At 45.4% G+C, this 22452-nt stretch overlaps 1 protein-coding gene across 10 annotated transcripts in view; it reads right to left on the bottom strand.

Moving 5' to 3' along the window:
- The window catches only part of AKAP13 (A-kinase anchoring protein 13), a 227226-nt gene that overhangs the window by 89321 nt on the left and 115453 nt on the right, over positions 1–22452 (bottom strand). For all 10 annotated transcript variants that reach the window (XM_072871546.1, XM_072871545.1, XM_072871548.1 and 7 more), the window contains 3 exons: positions 20206–20395; positions 13906–16819; positions 9254–9330 (listed from right to left, as the gene is read on the bottom strand). In XM_072871546.1, the coding sequence (XP_072727647.1) occupies positions 9254–9330; positions 13906–16819; positions 20206–20395 (3181 nt within the window). The remainder of the gene's footprint in view (positions 1–9253; positions 9331–13905; positions 16820–20205; positions 20396–22452) is intronic.

Raw genomic sequence — 22452 nt, 5'->3', positions numbered from 1 at the left:
CAAACAGAAGAGAAAGCAAATGAGATAACCCAGAAACATAGGCTCTATCTTTTGGAATAGCCTCTTGGGCACAGCTACCACCTTCATTTTTGCTGAGTACACCGCTGGCACCACGATGACAAACACAGTAAGCAAGAAGGGAGGGAGCAGCTAAGTTCACCACTGCTTAAGAGAAAATCAGAAAGTTAGCTACATCAAATACCTGCTTATATAGGCATAAATTTAATGCATAAGTGAAGCAGAAAGAGGAGGTGGAAGGAGAAGAACCTTGCTAAGCTGCAAGAGACCAAGTGCAAAAGAAAGCCTGGTATAGGGTTTGCTCCCATCTGCTAATTCCAATACAGCTGATCAAGTACATTTTATTAAACCATTGCAAAACTCTGTCACATTCTTGTTACAGCCTCCATGTTGGGGTTATTCCAAAGCAGAAGTCCAAAACACAGACCACAGGAGTAAAAACAACAAACTGGTGATGGAAGGAGGTAAGCGGCAGTGAGAAGAAAACTCTCCTTTCATCTCTTACGCCTACCTGCTCTGGGGTCTCCACAAAAAAGTCGCTACTGTCCACGCTTTTTATAGGATCTGCATTTGGAGACATCACCTCTTCTTCGGTGTGACCAATGACTAATAAAAGCGTTCTAGCAAAATTCAAAAGTTTCCTTTCCTTGAAAGTTTTGATGCATTTGCTACCATGACAGTAAGGACAGCTATGCCTGACCACAGCCAAACACAACACCAATTCATTGCTCTACCCCGGGTTGCTAAATTCTGACTTGCAGCTGCCTCTGCTTGGCCAAACCCAATCCCTTCCATACCAGTCAAGTGCTTTTATTTTAGATATCATATGCTTGGATACCAAATCACTCAGTCCTTCTGTTTAGACTAAGATATTTTAATCATCCACTGCAACACTATTCTTGTTTCACAGTCCCAAGCTCAAAGCCCTCTCCATCACTGCCAAACTGCCCCATACTACTGCTCTGCACAGTGCAGACCAGGCAGAAAGCAACGAGGAAGATGTCCCTGACAAAAGAAGAGAGCAGTCAATCTGCTCAACATGAGCAAGGATGCTGCATGGAAAAGCAAACATTTAGTTATCTTCCAGGCTTTTATCTCATCTGATGTTTTAACAGCAGTTTGATCCCAGAAACATTCTGCAACACAGCCAGTCACTTGGGCCACGCCAGGATGTGTACATGACACCGAGCAGTAACAGCAGAGGTGCCGGAGGAAAAAAATCAGAGATTTCCACCTTTGCATGAAAATGGTATAATAAGGGAAGATGGACCACCTAAAAAGGGTGGAGGAAAAAAAAAATGGACTGAAAATGATAACAGAAACGGGAGTCTGTGTGACTACCGCAAGGCTAAATGCATTTTGATTTCATGTTTCCATGGAAAGAGTTTTAACAGTACTGGGTAAAACTCCAAATACATTTTCATAACGATTCACACTGCCTGAATGGAAACACTTAAGAAGTATTCTTTCTAATCTCCACTCTAGCTCTACATACAACTCTCTCTCCTTTGGCCTTTACTTTTTCTTCTTTCTCGCACCATTCTTTTCATCCTTTGCTGGAAGATGAAGTCAGAAATGCCATGCCTGGATACTGCTGGAGCCCGTAGTTCTTTATCAGCAGCCAAGAGTCCTGCTCATCTCTCAGACAGTTGTACCTACCCGAGCGCACTCAGACTGCACTGCTAGGTTTCACCTTCTAACATGGATCTTAAAGACAGGAGGTATGATGCAAACGCCAAGTCTATCCAAACCTCCAGTATAACACAGGCTAGGCAATGTAACCCCACAGCAGTTCTAGCACTGGTTTAGCAGTTTATTTAGAGCTGCAGTGTATCGCTCACAGGACATCCAGTCTTGACAGGAACACTTGAAGCAACGGAGAGCTAACCCCTTCCTACAGTAACTTACTCAAAGAATTAACTATTTTCACCCTTCAAAGTTTTCACTGTCATTCCTACAGTCTCAACTTGTTTAACCTCACCTTCTAAATGGTGCATCTCATTTATGGCTCTTCCATCAGAGTAAAAAGTGGGAAGAAAGTTGTTCCCCATGCGTACGGTTATAGTCCAAAGCTCCCCAAATGGCAGACACTGCTCTGAATCTAGAACAAAAGCTTTGCCCAGGTCTCATCTCACTTTTGAACCTGGCCCATTGACGGTACGACCTCCCAAACACTTGTGCTGACATGGCAGAGGAGAACCGCCGTGCCCACCAGCGGCTGTCGCTGCTGAAGCCATGACCCAGTGATACCCAAGGGCTTTCTCCCTCCACATGTCACTTCTCGCTGTGGTTCACCTTTCAGCAGACTTTCTGGATTTGGCACAAACTGTCCCAAAAAGCTTTCCTAAATCCTGAAAAACTATACTTGAAAAAACCTGCCACATAGGATAGCAGTTAGTGTAGGATGGCAAGAGAACTGAAGCACCAGTCCATGACTCCTCACGAAACCCCAGAAAAAATGTATGGTAATATAATTAAAAACCTATTTCTTGTATTAATGAGGTTTTTCTCTAAGGCGGTGTTAACTACCAATGAACTGCAAAAAACATAAGTCAACAGAAAAACATAAATGCTGGCTTCTCTATGTTGTAGGGTGACAACTTCAGTTTCCAACATATCAGAACAGAGCTAGACAGGTTCCTTCAGAAGGATAACAGCCCAGTGACGTGATACACCAAAGTACCCATTTGTCATAATAACGCAGTCTCCATCGAAAAATCCACATTTGGTCTCCCATGTTATCATCTTAATTTCCTCTATATTTAGACCAGGAATTCAGTGTGCAGTAACCATGTCTACCATACAACAGTTACACCACAAAACTTTTAAGAGATTTCAAACACAAATAAAAGAATCCATATAATACAGGAGACTGAACCATTCAAAAACAGCACGGTATTTTCCTTCTCAAGGAACAATATTCAATGCCAGCATTCCTTTGCCACAGTATCAGTCTTACACATCCATTATTTTATGAATCCATACTTTCATGACTGCATAAAAATGAATGTATCTAACAACTGGAAGAGAACTCCAAAACCAGGATTTTCTGTACTGGAAATCCTTTAGCTCTATGTTTTACAAACTTGTGAAATCATGAAGTCCTGATCCTAAAAAGGGCCTCGGAAAGCTACTTTAAGACACTGATGTTAAATAATTTGTATGACTGAATCCCTGTATCTGAAGCAAGCCAAAAGCAAGCATCGCAGAAGATTCGTAATTATTAAACAGTTGTCTTTAATCTGCATCCATCACAAGACTACGCCAGGAACATATACACAGCTCTGCCTTTGAGGCAACAGTATTTGCAGACGGTAAATAAAACTGCAGGTAGCTCTTGACGCTTTTAAAATGAGTGTGAAAAACCCGAGGGATAAACTTCCTTTGCAGCTGATACTGGGAGGATGGCAAAGCCAGATGTTTTTTTAGAGGAAATTAGGAAATGATGAAAAAACAGAGTATCAGGGCTACACGCAGCAATCTTTGCCTCCAGAAAACGTTGCTTTTAGTGGCTGAAGGGGAAGGCACAGGGGAGGAGAAGTAACTCACCATGTCTAGAGATCAGCGAGGGCTAGCACAAGCCCTGCGGCCACAGCGAGCCGAGGGGGCGGCGTGGGCGCCTGCATCTGCCCCATCCTGCCGCAGGCTCGCGCCAAGCCAAACCTGGGAGCAGCATCTTTGCGCTGAGTCGGGGATTTGGCTCGGCGTCCGCGTTCCTGCTTCTCTTGCTAACATCCGTGAATCCTGTGACTGAGCTTGGAAACGACTGTCTCGAGCTGAGGATTAGCCGCGTGCGGGAGAAAAAGGCATCGGAACTGCAGCACCCAGAGAAATTAAGCATAGGACAAAAAAATTGCCACAACAGTTGTATAAACACCTCCCTGCTACAGATATCAAAGCATGAGTAATAGTAAAGGCCAAACAAGAATCCTAGACTGGTTTGGATTTCTCCTCCCTCCCCCCCGCTTTTCTTCTAACTCTCTCCAGCATGTACCCTGGACTCTGGCTTATGCAGCGATGCACAGAACAGACAGCAAAGCCCAGGGCGAGCTATTCTGCACAGCGATGAATTTACTCAGGGGTTGACTGTCTGACACAATTTCCTCCTAGACCTCTCCAGCCCCAGCTTTGAGCATCCGGGGCAGACACAGGATGCTGGTGGGTGTGAGAAAGGGCCTCACAGATGACTAGCCCAAAGCCTTGACCCGGTGGGTATGTGCGTGTCACCCACCAGCAGTAATGCCAGGCTTAGGGCAGGCTCCTTTTTGGCTGCTTTTTTCCATGTTTACTCTAGTTACAGGACAACATTTACAAAGAGAGAGTTACACAAATGATTTTAAAGAGACAGGGCGAGGATGCAGCCTATTGTTAAGGCTGCACTTTCCACCGCTGGACCCCGCTCTGATTTGTTTCTAACACTTCAGCCGCTCACTCTGAAATTTCCCATGTTGGGAAGCTTCCCACGCTGTTCTGCAAGCCCTCTGGAAAAGAGGGATTTGCAGTCACCATCCCATAGTACATACATATGTACACACATGCAGATGAAGAAAATGGACTTCAGTGCGCACAGACGACCTGAATTTTGGCAGGTCCTGAAGGTCAGCAGTTTGTTAAAGAAGTTATTTCCTAAGAAAATAAATTGGAGCCTGGAGAACTATAATGACCCCTTGTCTTGGGTCACCAACAAGGCTAAGCAGTTTTGAGCCGTGAAGCATCTCTCTACTACTTGACTTGACCAACAACCAGCACTGGCACCAGGCTCTCCTCCTAAGGACCAGCCACTAGAGGGGGGTGACACTGTACATCTTGGCCGTAATGTTCTCCATTTATCTGCTGACTCCAGGGAAGAGAAACATGGAAGACTTCAGTTGAGGGGAGGACAAATCTCTGGATCCTTCACACCTACTGACCATCCCAACACTTATCTCAATGCCGTGTGGGTCTCTTCTCTCTCCCACAAGCCCTTTTCCACCCAGTCCATCCCATCCCCTCTTCCCACCTCCATCTCCTATGGTCCTGCCATCCCTCACCCCTTCCTTTGCACACCCTGCCGGACACTGGCCAAGCTGCTCCCTCCTCTTCTCCCTGTTCAGCAAAGCACAAACCTGGGGGCCTACAAGCCAAAAGCCATGGGCAACAACAGACCTGGGGCTCTGTCCCGACAGAGCATCATCTATCTTATCTGTAACGACTCCCAGGGAAGGAGGTTTCCTAGCCTCCCTAGGTGGTCTTGCAACAGTTTCATGATGATAACAGGATGGTTTCTCAACATCCACCCTAAATCATCCTGGCAAATTAGCAAATCAGTAAATTAAGCTGCCATGGAAATCTGGGACTTTAATAACCACTATTGCATGTTGGCAGACTGCTAGATTGCACAATAGTTTTCTTTTTGTTGCACTGAATAAATTTAATTCTTTCAACCTCTTCTCACGTTTCTTAACCTCTTCTCGTTGTTTCCTTCCAGACACTTTCCAGTACGCCTGTGTCCTCCGCGGAGCAGGGCACCCAAAAGCGGATTTGGTAACACTGACGATGCCTCCGTGGTGCCACGCACGAGTAAGTCACCTCCCGCACCTTACAGAGGACACTCCTTCAATATAACTCAAAACAAGATTTGTCTCTTTTGCAACAGCATCTCGCTGACGATTCATCTGTGGTCCACTAAAAATCATCAGTCTTTTTCTACCCATCCCTCTCCAGTTTAAACCTGACTTAGTAAATGTGCATTTTGATGTCATCTTTGCAAATGAAGTACTCTGTGGCTGCTTTTATCTCTTATCTGGATGTACTCTCCAATTTCTCAAGGTCACTCAGAACCCTGACCCTGTTCTCCCAAGTGCCTGCAACCCCTCCCAACCTGATGTCATCCGAGAGTGTTATAAACATACTTCCATCTTCCAAATCATGACTGAAAATATTGCAAGTTTTCCCCCAGAAAGTGACCTTGCTGATATATCACACGTTACTGCACTACTCGGATCAGTCGACAGATGAAAGTGCAAATCTTTTTCGAGCTTCATTCTCTGTAAAGGTATTTAGAAATGCCCCGTTTATCTGGTAGGCTGCAACTTCTGAAAATACAGACATGATTTAAACACTAATTCATGTGGTAAAGGTAGGATGCATTAAATTCAATAGGAACTAACTAATGAAATTAATAAATACGACGAGAAGGCTATTTCCCAGTGAACTCTGTTTCTGGGGTCAGCCAGCTACAATTTGTCAGTCACAGGCTTAGACAAGCGAAGCCGTCGGATGAACCCAGCAGTGCAACCTTATCCATCCTGCCGCATGAAGACAAAGATTCAGCAAATAATGAAACATAACTGATTTCTGGGATCAACACAAGAAGAGAAGTATATCAGGGTACAGTTCATTTCAAACTGTTGCTTTACTTTCATAATGCTGGAACCACCACGTGCCATTTCTAAATTATTTTAATATCACGGTATGCAGAAGCCAAACCAGATTTCTCATCAGAGTTAAGAATCTAAAGTCATTCAATTTTAAAAATGCTAAAGTCTAATTTTAATAGATCACACCAAGTTATTGCCCCAGCTCTACTCAAGATCCCCAAACAAAACAGGAAGATAAGGACCAGGGTAGTCTCCGGCAGGATGAGCACCCACCGCCCAACATAGAATCATAGAATGGTTTGGGTTGGAGGGGACCTTAAAGATCATCTAGTTCCAACCCCCCTGCCATGGGCAGGGACACCTTCCACTAAACCAGGTTGCTCAAAGCCCCATCCAACATGAAAGGAGCTTGGGAAATTCTGGTTACAGAATTTCTATAGCTGAACAAATACAACCTCTGAGAAAACATTCTGGAGATTTAAGAAACAGACACTTTAAAAACACATTTTAATTGGAAAAACCATTTTTCCATTATTTTCCTTTCAGTGCTTATAACCCTACAAACCATTATTTTCCTAAACATTTTTCAGCTGCAGCTTTTCCATGACATGCACAAGAGCCTCTCTCAGGCAAAGTCTTCTGAAATCACTACAGGGAAAGCATGTACAACTTTATACATGTAATACTGGAGTACACTTCCTGGCATCACGACTCCAGATAAATCTCTGCCTTCAGAAACCAACTCACGAGAAGGAATTCTTCCCCTTCTCTTTCCAGCGTGCTCAAGCTTACTGTCATTCAGCCTAATTCCACTATACAAGAAGTTGCACTTTTTAGGCTCTAAAACATTTTTTTTTTAACAGTCTGTGCATACATTGCATATTTATAAATAACATTGTGCAAAATTCTCACCCATAAAACAGGAGTTAATGCAGTTCCCAAGGTCCAAAGTTGCTGACACAACCGGTGAGACTGCTAAATACCTGCAGCTCCTGACTAGGTGCAAGCAACAATATTTCTATTTGCAACAAGTTAGGAAAACCACTTTTACTAACCACAAAATGGCTCTGTAATGAGAAGGCAATGAGCACCTGAAAGACTTCTGGCTACAAAAAAAGTCAGCACTAAATAAAGCAGAGACAGGACGAGACAGGAGACGCACACTTCGCGATGGCTTTCACTGGTCAGCTCCCTACTCAACCTACACGTGTGAATTAAGCTCTATTTATAAGTCTTCCGCTGATTTTTTTTTTTTTAAATGACCTTAATATAGTGCAGTTGTTGTTTTGTTTCTGTTGAACTTAGCAACAGGAAACCCCGTCAGTCCTGCAGCAAACTTTCCATTCCCCTGGCACTCCCATTCCTGCACCAGAAAAGCCAGATTTCTAAAGAGGTGTTTGACGGGGTGGGAGGGAGAGGAAGAATAAAAGAAAGCACACACACAAAAAATCAAAATGCCAGTAAAACATGCAAAATGGAAGCCAAATTCAATATGTTTCTTTTATTTTTTTCCCTGTTTGAAAGGAAAAGGCAGTGCCCTAATTTGCATTTTCTAAAGATATCTTACTTTTCTACCAGACACCTAAGTCTTAGTCATGAAAATTATCTTTAATAAAGGGTCAGTAAAAAAACCCATCAGCATCTTTAAACTCATGCATTCCAGCAACAAAAGATTTATTTATCAGACAGCACAAATTTTAGCTTGGAAAGTTATTCACCCTAGTTCCTGGCTAACTCACTGAGCAAACAGATACAGAAATTAAGCCTTAACTTGTTAAAAACAAAATAAACCTGATTTTCTTACAAGCTTTGGCAAGACTGTTCTGCTGCCTAAAGAGCTTTACTGTGGGATGAGCAAAGTTTTTTGGTGCTCCACCCTGCACTGTTAACTCATCCCCACAATATTTTCTCTTTTAACAGCTTCATAATGGTATGCTAACATGCAAACACAGCTGCTCAATGGCAACGTGCACCAACACAGGATGAGAGCAATTTAGCATTTACAAAACACTTTCTTTTTCAGGAACAAGAAACTATATATAAAATATAAGAGCAAATGCAAATCCAGCTAGGAAAGGTATGACCAAAAAACCCAGCTCTTGATAAAGCAGAATATGTATTAGGGGTGCTTTAAACCAAAATTTCATTCCTGTCAAACCCAATATTCACGGGGTTTTTTATCATAGACAGTCCTTAAATATGGCAAAGTGCAAGTAATAGAAAACAATACCAACTGATTTCTGATCCCTGGCATGACCTTTTTATATTATTTCACTGACCTGAAGAATACAGAGTTTCCCTCCACACTTGATCCCTCTGTGTTTTCCCGTTATTAATTTTTCTTCCAGCAAAGGCACTAATGCTCCCAGCTAGCGATGCCTTTAGACCTCGGAGTCTGTGCACGCACCCACACCGACCGCAGCCACAGTCCCCCCTGCCAAAAACTCCCTGGAGGGGCAAAGCATGCGAGGGGATAGAGAGACTGGCCAGGACCGCGCGCGTGTGGGGACCTCGGAGGCACTGCCAGCCCCACGCAGCATCACCAACCCCAAGCACATTACAGGGCATCGCTTTTATCAAATTATATACAAATCTTGGTACAGCCCTGCCTCGCGAGGAACCGTTTGGGTCAATCTCTATGTCACCGACTGAGACAACATAAATGTCGCTTAATCTAGTGGTTGAAAAACGTAAGGTCTAAAAAAGCCCACACTATTTTTAAAAGGCTAAAACAACATGACGGTGATGGATGCTATTCAGCTTTGCAAAGCCTACAGAAAGGAAACCAGCAGGTTAGGTGGCCGGCTGCAGCAGCGCTGGCATTTCTTTAAAAAGCACAGAAAAAGACAAGGTAACAATGCATAAGTAGCACTCACCGCTTCCTCGTGGGCTCCACTCTCGTCACGATCTTTCAGAAAATCCACCTCGTCTTCAGTTTTCATTTCCAACCTCCCTGTGAAAACAGAGGGTTTGCACAGGCAATTTAAAAAAAACCTTCTTTCAGCACTGCTGATATTTTTCTGTTTATTCAAACCAGTCTCAAAAAAAAAAAAAAAAAAAAAGAAAAAAACCCAACCCCAAAACCCCTTCAACAAGTCCATTTGACTTCCAACATCTGGTTTCACTCCCGACTTTGCTGCTTGTTTGTTATTAGTTTTAACAACTATCGTGTCTGGGACTGAAGGAAACTATGAAACAGCAGCAAGCATGGGGTAAAACTCCTGAAAATCTCTAGGTGAGGCTGAGCACATCTGCATGTATTTGCCCATGTATTTTCTTGGCTCCTGTTCATCTAGTTAAAGAACCAACATTTTTGCCGTTCTTCTTCCCACCATAATCTGAAGATAACACAAAAAACCAGCCTTGCCTTCTCTCAACGGGTATTTTAAGTGTTAAAAAAAAATCACAAGCTTCAAAAATTCAGCTCACCTGCACTGCCTTAAGGATGACGATTAGGTTGCTGCACTAGGAAGGCAAACCCTCTTCTGCTGGAGTTTACAAAGACCCAGCTGATTTTCCCCTTCCTTGTGCTCCCATGATGGTGTCACCACCCCAGTGGTACAAACATCATGTCCCAGCTGCTTTCTCTGCCCACCAAAGCTTTCATTAGTCACCATTCCCGTGGGGTTCCCTTCTACGTACCTTTTCCTGGCATAAAGTCAATGTCCTAATACTCTTTCAACCCTAAGCTAAAGACTCTCACGACACACAGGATACTTTTAGAGGAGCGAAGTGATTTGCCCAAAGCCACCCAGATGGAGAGTGGCTGTGTTAGGGCTAAACCCCCCTCTAATCCCGCTCCCTCTCATTTCTACTAAAAACAAACACTGGATGGATGACAAGGCCTTCTTAAGGGCGACGTATGTTTGCAGCGAGTTTACCCGTTCAGGGGTTCAGCAAGAAGAGCCTCCCATCTTCATGGGGAAATTGCTGTAACAACTGTCACCAATGGTTTGCCAACTGTCACCCTTGATTTTGGGTTTTGCAATGTTCTATTGATAAACTAATCTAGCATCATTAAGTCAAACTGGCACGATTTTCTCTCAATTAGATGAGTTTGTGGGCAGACTGTCAGAAATCAGAGGTAATGCTACAAATTTCTGCAAGTCCCATTTGTTGGCAAAGCAGAGATCACGGTTGTGAGGAGATCTGCTTGGGGTTGCGGCAATGCCCTGATGGTTGAGATCTTGGTCCAAAGACAGAACACACAAGGAAGAAACCTCTGGTGCACTGAGGATGGGAGAAGCAAGTGGTGTAGTGATACTCTGTGCTGGGTAAGAACTGGAGGACAAAGACATGTGTCCTCAGGATGAAGTTCAAGAGGACAATTTTTGCACTCTGCCACTTCTTCCTGAACTTCTATTAAGAAACATATCTCAAACGAAAAGCACTATAATGCTGTCACAGAGGTCTCTGGGGCATAGAGCACCTTATCACATGTGTGGTATCATTACTGACGTTTGTTATCGGTTCACCCTGCTACTCTAACAGGGGAAGGAAATGGTAGCAAGTGCTTTTCCATAGGGAAAATGCCATCGATGAGAACGAGGTGAAGACTGGTAAAATTCAAAATAAGGTGATATTCTCCTATCTGGCAATTAATGTTTTCTTTAAATGCTGAGATCTACAAGAGATATACCAGGGATATTTCTCCCAGGAGAGGAGCTAGGGAGCAGTGATTACAGTATTTGTCAATTTAAGATGCTAAACCATACAACCTAATCTTGCCGGGGTCGCTTTCTGCCAAGAAGCTGCATCTACTCGGAGGTGTTTTGTCAGCATAAACCCATGCCATTTCTTCTATTCTCACCCAGTCTGGCTACTGTAGTATGATTTCATATCCTAACTGCCTGCTTTTTTAATGAGTAGCATCTATCTGCCTGACTTGCAAATAATGTGCTTGCAGAACCCATTACTCAGTGGTAATGCAGTTCTGAGTCTAAAGCTAACAGCATGAGGAGCTGCCTTATGAAAGTAGGATCTTCTAGCTTCATTGCCTTCCTTCAGCGTTGTGATCAGCCACTAGATACTTGTCTGGATAAGGCGATTAGCCCTTTGAAGTCTCTGTTTTGGGGGTAGGCTGAAGCTAAGTGGAGGCCATGAGATAAACAGGTATATATTTGGGAGCAACTTCACAATATAAACAAAAAAATTAAAAGAGCTCAATGATTTGGAGTAATGGCAACAGCAATTATCAGCCGGTTACATCTCTGATTAATTAGCATGACAATAAAACCCTCTGACCACACGTGTTTCTGAGAAACAGCCTTGTGACCTACACTTCCTTTGGGAAGACTTTATTGTAGTTTATCAAAAAATGATCTGATTCATTCTGAGCACTGATGACTCCTGCATGGCTACAAAATGCTCTGTACAAACCCAGGCTGCAGGGAAAACTCCCCAGCACTGACACAACAAAGAACTGACGCAAAGAATTGAAGGCTGCCGCTGAACTCGTACACAAAACGCACTACCCAAAGCTTAGACATCGACATGAAGAATGTACACAGCAATAATAAACAATAAATCTGTTCTCTTGAATTACTGCCATATCAGAATTCTAGATGCTGCTTTACAGGAGGTGAATTTCAGAAATATTTCAAATAGTGAGCTTGGATTCATAGCAGTCGCTTGTCTCTGCTTTAAGCTAATATTTTATTTGGGCTTTCCTAACATTTTGCCTCAGAGCAATCCTAAAGTTCTTCAAGAGAAGATATTCCAGCTGAAATTTTGCTTCCTGCACCATCCCACTGCAAATAAACAATTATTCCTTATGGAGAGGTCAGACCGCTGTATTCCAAGACCTTTTAGCCCTAAATCCTTATGTATTTTAAATCAGTAACAGGATCACCTCCTTCCCCCTCTCCCCCCCTTTCCATACCCTAACACAGAATGATGGCTTAATATTATTTTCCTACTTCTGTCACTATCTTATTGGACTGTTTAGTCCCTTCTCCTTTTAAAACCTCGCCTAGACAACGTCATGCCTCCGAGAGTCCGACCAGAGATAAAGACCTGGACTGTGCGGATGAAGCCAGCAGAGTGGGAGGCTCCCAGAAAAAAGGAGCCCTGCCAGGTATTGACTTACAGCCACTCCCGTCCTATTGAACTGTCAATCCACCACAACACTAAAAGAGGTTCTTTCTGAAAGCAGCTTTCTAATCCACCTTTAAATCTTTCTACTTATTTACTACTGATCTCCTGACTAATGTTTACTGGTTATCTCCTGACACATAAACTTTCTAAAAATCCTGAACGCAATGAAAAAAGGATTTGCTGGACCCACCACTGATCCCCCCCCCATCAATCCTTTCCCCTGCCCCCAGTTATTCTGCTATCACATATCAGAACAAATCCTCTGCCATCACCCCATTCTGCATTTAGACTGAAGAGACAGCTCCCAGCATTAAAGCAGTGAAATAGCTTTGTAGCTTTACGGCTTCATGATTTATATCATGGCAGATTTTTTTTTTAATCGTTTAAATGTTTTGTTTGTTTGTTTGTTCGCTTGGTGCTGGGAAAGCAAGAGGCACTGTATCATTTTCTCAAAGCAAAAAAAAAAAGGCAACTGAAAAAGTTCAGCTGCTTCCATTTAACAGCTGCCTGAACAGGTGGAAAATAAAGATCAGATTAGCTCCATGCTTCAGTAGCAAATTCACCTATGATTTAATTCCAGGCTGGAGCAACAAACCCATTTCTCTTTCATTCAATTTATCCCTTTATTTCCCTTTTTGGAGTTACCTGGTGATGTTTTCTGTTAGCTCCTGTCGCACAGGCACCAGACGTCTACGCTGTCCCCCAGGTCCCACCGCTCTCCCCCATCACCACTCATCTGTGGGGAACGCCGGTCCCACTTCCCAGCCGATGGCAGCAAGCAAAACTTGTCATCTGAGTTCCAGTACTGCTTAAATGCACTGGAAAACACCACCGGCTGCTCTGCCCGACAAAAAAGCTTTGCAGCCCGGAAAAGGCGGTGGGGGTAGGGCTCGCTGGCTTTTTTAAATGACCTAATACCACCAATTAGGAAGTCGCTTTGCACAGTTCAGAAGGACACTGGCAGCTGTTTTGAGTAGACGAGCAAAGAAAATGCAAGAGAGCCCCATCGTACCCTCTGACTCCATGTCAGCAAAAATAAAGGGGAGAAGTGAAGGAATAGCACTAAGCAAATAAACCCTCATGCCCACATGAAAGCATATATATAACTTGAAGATACAGTAATCCAAATAGCTCCCTCCCATTCATTCCTTCTCCAAGGAGGATTCATGGGCTAGAAATTCTTCTGCACAAATTCATAGGAGATGATGTCCTGTCCTTACCTCCAGTGCCAGCCAAACAACATGCATCTGAACTGAAAGTTTTAGTATGTAACTTCAGATTTCTTCTTTCTGAGAAGAAAAACCCCAAACACCTACACTTCCTCTGCAAGGCAGGCCTCCTGCTCTTATCTCCCTTCCTTTGCTGATGAGATGCTCGAGGCACACCTAGGAAGAAAAAACTAAAAAGTAGGAAACCAACTGATTTTTCCTACCTGTAACAGGCTCAGCTTGTTGCACTGCCAGGCTGACATTCTTCTTCTTTGTCGAGGAACTTAAATCCATTTCTCCATTAAGGCTGATTCCCACATCCACTGCAGCCTGAGGCTCAAGCCCCACTTTTTCTGCAGCTGGTAATTCAGGGGAACAAGGTGTCTCTGCTGCAAAAACCACCGCATCAAAACTTTTTACCATTTTAGGAACTTTATCCAGAGAGGAGCCATCATCTGCTGAAAGCAAACTCTTTACTCCCACATTTTCCAGTGACTCAACAGCATGTAAACGGCACAAACACGGTGAGAAGGGCAATTCGGGTACAGCTCGGCTTTGCTTTCCATCGGGCTCAGCCAAGACCTCCCCCTGAGCTGCTTTCACCGTGGGACCAGCATCACTCTCACTGCCCGGACAAACGGTGTCGGTGCTGGAGTCGCTGTCGCACGTGGGCTCTTCTGCGATGGGCTGAAGCGCTGCCCGGGGAAGCACGTTTTCCGTATCCTCCTGCTCTTCTGGATACGCTGCGACGGGGGTTATTGTCACCGGCCTTAACGCTTCCCTACCCTCACAGGCATCACTCGGGGCTCCCACTTCTGAAGCATCCTTTAATTCGGGGGTGCTGCTGCGTGGGGAGATGCGCTGTTGGGTTTGACTGGGATCATGTTCTTGGTTCAGCCCTGCATCCGGACAAGGGTCGCTCTCTGCACCCGGTGACTCGCCTGCTGATGCAGGGCCATGCATGGTGCCTTCTCCTGCACACTCTGCCCCGGTCTTGCAGGCTTCTTCAGCACGGACTGTCCCTTTCAGCCCAGCATCCACATTGCTGCCGTCTGTCACAGGCCCCTCCTGACTGCAGGCAGAGGGTTTCACAACAGCAGCAAGAAGTTCCTCCGACAAAACCTGCTCCCTGCCACTTGCACAAGCCTCCTGCTCAGGCTCAGCGTCTCCTTCTTCAGCCTGCTGCGAGAGGCTCTGCTCCAGAGAGCCCTCGTCCCCTGCATGGTCCCCAGGCCAGCCAGCTCCAGCAGCTACCCTGCCATACTCCCCGCCGCACTGCTGGGCGAGTTCTGCCGAGCCTGCTGCCGCCACCGCTTCCTGGTTTTGTTTAGATTCTTCATTATGAATTATAGAGGGTGTGCCTATTACATTATCCTCTGCACAGTCTGCACCCTTGGCACTCGGAGCTAATCCAGGGTCACTACCTTGCAGAGCTGCCTCCTGCCAGGGAGGTGCCACTGCAGCATCTCTCTCCTGACTCACAGCCGGTCCCTCTCCTCTGAGTAGGGGAGCGAGAGATTTCATCTCGCCACTCAGCCCTTCCTGCTCCAAAGCACTTTCTGCTATCTCTGCTTTGGTTTGTGCAGGCTCTTTTTCTGCCAGGCATGTGCTCGGATCCTCCAGAGGGAGCGATGCAGGCTCACATTTGCTCTCTTGAGCAGCGTCCGGTTTGAAGCAGTCACCCATTTCATCTTTAATGACAGTTTGATCAGCAGAAGGGAGACAGCTAGCAACTTCCTGACCTCGGTCTGCAGAATCTGCGCTTCCTCCATCTCTGCTGCTGCTGGTATCAGTTCCTACTGGCTCCTCTTCACAGGCCTCGCTGCCCTGCATTGCTTCAGCCGCACATTCAGTGATCTTACCGCTCTCCTGGCAACAAGCAGGTTCTGCACTGCTTTGATTAGATCCACCAACATCATCGTTTTCAGGTTTAGCATCAGGGCCATCAGTTTCCATACGGTCTTCCAGTGAGGGCGAGCTGGATTTCCCATTTGTGCAACCTGCTTCCACCTGCCCTCCTTGCTCCCCACTCTTACTGCTGCCATGGATTTCCAAACCAGGACCAGGTTTTGATGCACATGTGGGAACCTTCACCCCATTCACTGCTGGCAATGCTGCCCCGGCACTCACAGTGACATCCTGTCTCGCTGCGACACAGGCATCGCCTTGGCTTTCCAAGAAGCCGCTGTTTACCTGATCGGTGCATGAGTCCGCTCCAGTCTCTTTGTTATTGCCAGTCTTGCAACGGTCAACAGAAACATCTCCAGTGCCACCGTCTGCATTCGTACCATCATGTGCCGGTACCACTCCCACATTTCCATCCTCCCCATCTGCACACTCAGTGCCATTAAAACCACTGAGTAAGGGCTGAGCAGCACTGTCTGACTCTTTCTTAGCTGGCGATTGCTCTTCTAGGTTTGCAGTCCTCCTTTCACCGGCCTCAGCCATCCCATCCTCTACCTGCTGCTGGCCCGCAGCCCTCTCAGCCGCCCCTGTACAGTTCCTGCATTCAGTTTGGCCCATAGCCACATCCACGCCCTCCAAGGAAGCTGGGGCTTCGCCTGCAGTTTCAACCACAGTAACAGTACTGTCAGCTGCACGCTCCTCGGCAGCTTGCGCTTCCTGATGGGGACTATCTTTACTGCACAAGCCGGCTTGATCCAAACCAACTCCAGCAGATGTCATTCCAGCTTCCTCATTTGTATTTCCACAGGACAGAAGATTTATGGCACCATTTACCCTTGCACACAGGCTCACTGTGCAATCCTTCTCATCTGATATCGTCCCAGAGCCTTCAGCAGAGGTTGGCCCCTCCTCTTCCTTTTTACTCAACGTCACTGTATTTTTACTTTCACAGAAGCACTCTGGGCTCTTTGCATCCCCCAGGCTCAGCAAGTCATTTGGCGCATCATTAAAAGCTCCCAAACTCCTGCTGTTGCATTTCTCCTCCTGGTGGGTTTGGTCTGAGAGCTGCCCGATGTCCAGGTGAACAAGATCAGATGCACTTTCCTGCCTTCCTTCTCTTGCCATTTCTTCTAGGTTCTGAGAGGTAGTGGCCGGATGACCATCTGGCTCTGATCCTTTAGCACAGCTGTCTCCAGAATCTCCCAGTACAGGTTCTGTCTGCTGCTTTAAACTCTGTAACAAGACAAAAAAAAAATAAAAATTTATTTTGCTTTGTCACACATTTATGCTGTCTCTACCATTTACAAGATCTATATCTATGTAATCCTATTTGATGCAACTCCTGCTCCCTCTGGACAGGTGTCCCTTGGGACAGAGTTACAAACATAGCGCAGTGGGTATTTCACGCATTGGTTTTGTTACGCAGTAATACTGAAATTATTAGAATGACAGAAACGTTGGTTGGAAAGAGCATCTGGAGGTCATCTAGTCCAACCTCTTGCCTGAAGCTGGGCTATCACCAATGTGACATCAGGTCAGCCATGACTTTGTCCTGCCAAGTCCCCATAACAACCTCTGATGACGAAGTACCCACCACGTCCCTGGGCAATCTGTTCACGTGCCTGTCCCATGAAGGAGTTTTTCCTAACAGGCAGCCTGAACCCCCTGAAGCTGCAGTTTGTCCCTCTACCCACTTGTTACACCATCTGCCACCACTGAGAAGAGTTGTAATCTCTGTACTTGTCCATCAAGCAGCTGTAGTCACAGTTCTTGAGTGCACTTAAATTCAAGAACAGTAAACAGCAGAATTCAATCTACCAAATAATGCAAATATATACCAGCCTAGTCCCAAAGGGCTTGAGCAATTGCTTAAGAGCAACTTCAGATCCCTGCCTGATGGCACTCCCCAGTTCTCATCAGCGTTGCTCAATTTTCTCTATATTGATGGAAATGCTACTTCAGACGTGAGAATTGGCTGACGATGTCCAAACACCACCACTTGTCTCCTACTCCTAGGACTGAACTAATAATCTAATCTATTCCTGAGAATTGCATGCATAATTAAATATATGAAATTTACTTCCTAAATGGAAATAAAAATTTGAAAATGATGACATACTATTAAAATTAATATACACATTATCGTGGAACAGTAGCAACGTACTCAATTCCTCTCTAATCTGCATTTTCCTTCCAGAGCATCTGCTTTGTCAAGGATCCCCCAAGCTTTTATAGTTTGATACAATCAAATCTTTACTTAAAAAGAACCATCTGTTTCAATATCTTCTTTTTTATTCTCTTTGCTGCATATCAATGTTCACATCTTAGAAGAAGTGACTTTTTAAACTAATGAGCGACCTCAATCCTTCAATGTACACCCCACAGAGCTCCCTTGATTTTCTGTGGCAGGCCTGGGGTTTTGCACCGTAAGCTTTTGGAGGTCACGCTGGTTTCTCAGTAAGTGCCTGTCACTCTCCACAAATACAAAGCTCTAATGAAATACTTCAAACCTGTTATTTTTTGCATTTATTTGTAAAAATACTCCAAAAAATACATGCATCCTAGAAGCCTAACTTAAACAGGTCCCTGCAAATTTTGTTTAAGTCTCTAGTTCTCAGAGAAATAGAATTTCATACCAAAAATGTCAGCTTAAACACCCCTTTTCTCCCTGAATATTAAAACGGCCAATATGTTAATTGATTACACAGGGGACTTCTGGGTACTGCATACACAAACAGTGGTTAAATCATCACTGCTGCATTGAGGATATTGCGCTTACTCGTCGGGGTCTGCAAATGATGAGCACCGCCACTGAATCACTGACTCAAAGACCACTAAACGTACTTCTGGTGTTTGCCACGGATCTCCTATTTAAAATAATCCTGCTACCCAGCTCCCATATATGCTGTCACCTATGCCAGAGCTCCCTGTTTTGGAAGCATCCCAAGTCAGGTTAGCAGCGGAGGCAGGCAGCATGGCATCTCCATCCATTGCACAGCACCAGGGATGGGACACAGGGCTCTGCATGCAGCGGTACTCGCAGGCTGCAGCTTTTTTTTGCAAGGGCAAACAAACAGAATCAAATGGCGTGCCGGCTGTCTGGTGGCTATAACCCTGCAGCAGAGCACAGACACTGCACTGGTTCCCAGCCACGATGGACAGACATAGACAACACAACACAGCCACGACGACAGACACAGAAAACAGCAACGCTTGCTTGGGAACAAGCAAGTTTTTCAAAAGGAGGGCCGCAGCAGCCCCAGCATCCTCATGGTGAAGTCACTGTGCCGATAGCCTGAAAAATAGAGCCGTCTCCAAAGGAAGCCAACTGGCTTTTAACTGACCCGAAATGAACCTAAATGAAATAATTACAGGGCTGCTTTCCAAATTCAAATCAGATTAGATGTGAAGTGAAACAGTGCTGGAAAGAAAAAGTCTAAACATAGACTTTTCTAATTTCATTGTCAGGCAAAATGTACCCATCTGGCATTAGCATGAGCAAACAAGAAGCGAGCTGGATATGCCGGCTGTGCTTTAGTGTCTTTTGATGGAAAGGGGAAGCGATTTCACAGTCAGTCTGGGTTTGCCACTCATGCCACCAGTTCCTGTTGAGATGGGGAGTAATTAACATCTCAGGCGTCCAGAGAAGGGTTAAAACAGCTCAGAGTTGCCCATACCGCTGAACGTCCCTCCCAGGCCACTGCCTGCAGACAACAATTCTCCCCTTCCTTAGTTAAAGGAACAAAAATATCCTGTTATTTAGATCCCACACCTCTGTAACGGTGGATGTATGAGCTGACAGAGGAACACCCACGTGATGCCATCTGCGCAAGACGTGCGGGTGTTTCTGAGAAGTGGCACAGAAGCGTCCCGCTGTTTCACCTTCCTGTCCCAACTGAGTCTTTGTGGCATCTATTTTAAAGGAGTGAGAGGAAGCCCTTCCAAAGCCCCACGGCTCCTGTGGTCTGACCATCGTGGGGTCTGAGAGGAGCACAGCAAGGGGACCACTATGGACACGCACCCCGTGTGGCCAGGGCAGGCTTGTCCTCCAAGTCCTACACCAAGGTGCTAAGGAAACGGCTGTTTTTTCCATCACCTACCCCAGAGACTTACGCCTCAGTCTCGTCTCTGACCCTGAACTTTCCATCTGAACAGAGACATACCCACCATGTGCAGCCCCCACAGACCCAGCCCCGCTCTGGAGCCTGCCTTATGCTGCCTGATGGCTGCCAGACACCCTGGAGGGACAATCCACCTCCAGGGAGCTTTCCCTGCCCATCCAAGAGGGTCCTAACCTAATGGAGAAGGCAGGAGTTGGGAGCAGAGAGAGCCCACGAGGCCAAGCAGAGCCAGTGTTGCACAGCCCCAAGCCTGCTTCTCTTCTGAGAGAGAAAATCTGCTGCCTAGTACAACTTTATCAGATCCCCCCACCATCAAACGAGAAGAAAATAGGCAGGTGTCGACCTGGATGTTTGCTAATGACATCCAGAGAAAACATCGAGGTAAATACACCCTGGAAGAGTGCCTATGTGAGGAAGTCCTCCCCAGGTGCCAGGCTGCTTGTGAGGCAGCAACCAGCCAGCTCTGTTTTTCTTTCATCATCTCAGCCTTTTCCTTACCATGTGCTGGTGGCTCTGCATGTGCATCTGAAGGTGCCGTATGTCACTCTCCAAGCTGGCTGCTACCCCTTCCTTGGCTTCAGCTGTCAGCATGTAAACATCGAGCCCACGGTGGTGCTTCACGCTGTAGTCCCCTGAGTGCACGGTGTGAGACAAGGTGCTCCAGGAGTCCGGTTCCCTGGCTTCCTCTCTGCAATAAAACAAGCGTGGGTTAATCTGCAGGCGAGGAGGGATGCTGCATTGCAGGACACGCACGCTGTTCTTCACTCTGGACAGTCATCTAATCAACGGCCTGAGTGAAACAGAGCACCGGCTCCAGGGCCAGACAGACAAATACACACGCATGCTTCTGAGTCTTGAAAATTAATGTGATTTAGAGTTAACGCTAGGCACAAGCTTTATTTCACAAGGTACTTCTCAGATAGAGAGACCTGCTTTTTTTCCCCAGACTATGAGAGACTAGCAGCAAAGGGCACAACAACTGCTTTTTCAAATGGAATTTATTGCAGGTGAAGATCACCAAAGCAGCTGTTGCAGAAAAACAGACACCTGTAAGACAGAACTGCAGAGGGACAAGTTAGGAGTGAGGATTATCATGGTACAGAGATGCTACAACTTCTACACTGAAACCAGCACACTGCTTCTCAAACACCCAACAGCCATCAAATTGTAGCAATTTTTCACTCCTGAAATGAATTTAGCTTGCTCTGTGAAACTACTTCTGCACAAGATGTTCTCAATACTGTGAGACAGCTGTCCTTCTGCAGCAGTATCACCGATTTTCTTTTTACCAATCAAAAGGAAAGAAAGGAAAAAGAAGATGCTATTGTAGATCAGAATGAAAAAATAACTCAGCAGTTCCATGTATTCAATAGAAATTTCTGTTCAGTCATCTCTTTTCAAATGTCAAATCCATTTTGCCCAGGCTTGCGACTCAAAGCAGTAATTCTTCAGGTCTCACCGAGCTGCACAGAGGCTGCGTTGTTGCTACTTTAAGGGGGTGAGGAAACATTTATCTTATCAAGGTGTTCATCTAAAGCTTCAGGTTTACAGATCTCATTTTGAATCAGAACTGATTCAAGGAACCCAAAATCTGTTTTAATTGTTCCGGGACAGAGTGGCTCACACAGCACCCTCCTGAGTACCGCATCCCCTGGGAGAGATGCGGAGCCGAGCAGGACCAGTACGGGAACAGGGGCTTACGCTGACCTGCTCAAGGATATAAGAAATGGAAATTTCTCTGTTTTCCTTTCACTAGGGATGCATCTACCAAGAGCCAGCCCCAGCTAACAGCATGTCCCCTCCCTGCCGTTGAGACCAGCCCCTGTCACAACAGGCATCCCTAGATGTCCCTTTGCAGCACAGCTACAGATTTCCCTAGAACGGCCAGAGCTGTGATTGTATGCAAATAATCAGGAATTCAAGAAGGTACATATACAGCAAATGTATACCATCAACCAGGTAAAATTACACATAGATTTCAGCAACTTTGCTGACTGGTTTCTTACTTTAAAAGTAGCAAACCTTTCTAATGGGCAAGCGCCCACCTAACAAACCACAGGGCTACCTCTCTGGGAAGCCACACAATTTAGAAAGCAAAACCATAACCAGCAAACAATAACATGACTGGCAACAGGAATGGGCAGAGCAGCGTGGGGAAACGGTTGGACGGTTCATCATATGGCAGAGCAACCTGTGCAGACGATGGTGGTGGCAGCGGCTGTCCCTGCTCTGCCCCGGCACAACCACCCGCCCCCTCCTGTGACTCATTTTGGGCTAAATCTGCAAGGAAATTCAGATGAAGTGAACCTACATCTTCCACCATTCACCATCATGTAACTCAATTGACTTCAGCAGAATTACTCTTGATTTAAACAGAATCAATATTTCCGTAGAGAAACAGAAGGAAACATTCAGTTTTTGGTGGTGATTAGTATAAATCCATGGAGGCACTGAAGTCAACTGAGCCATTACAAGTGACTAAAGAAATGACCTTCCTTTATCAAGGAAACACAGACATTTCTGTCTGGAGTATTTTTCTTTTCAGCTGTCATATATGAGAAACTACTGTACTCAGGGCCACTCTCAGAGTACAACGAGTCAGTCAGCACAAAACCCATATTCACCCACTCACAGGGACAACATCAGCCAGATTAAAGAACTGAGCACAATGAGTCTGCTCCACTTTCTCATCAGCTTCGAGTACACTTACGGGCATCTTCAAATCAGCACCCACAAAGCAGCCTG

Source organism: Ciconia boyciana, chromosome 8 (genome assembly GCF_034638445.1).
Source record: "Ciconia boyciana chromosome 8, ASM3463844v1, whole genome shotgun sequence".
In the NCBI taxonomy this organism is placed as follows: Eukaryota; Metazoa; Chordata; class Aves; order Ciconiiformes; family Ciconiidae; genus Ciconia; species Ciconia boyciana.
This window is presented reverse-complemented; position numbering and strand designations above follow the sequence as displayed.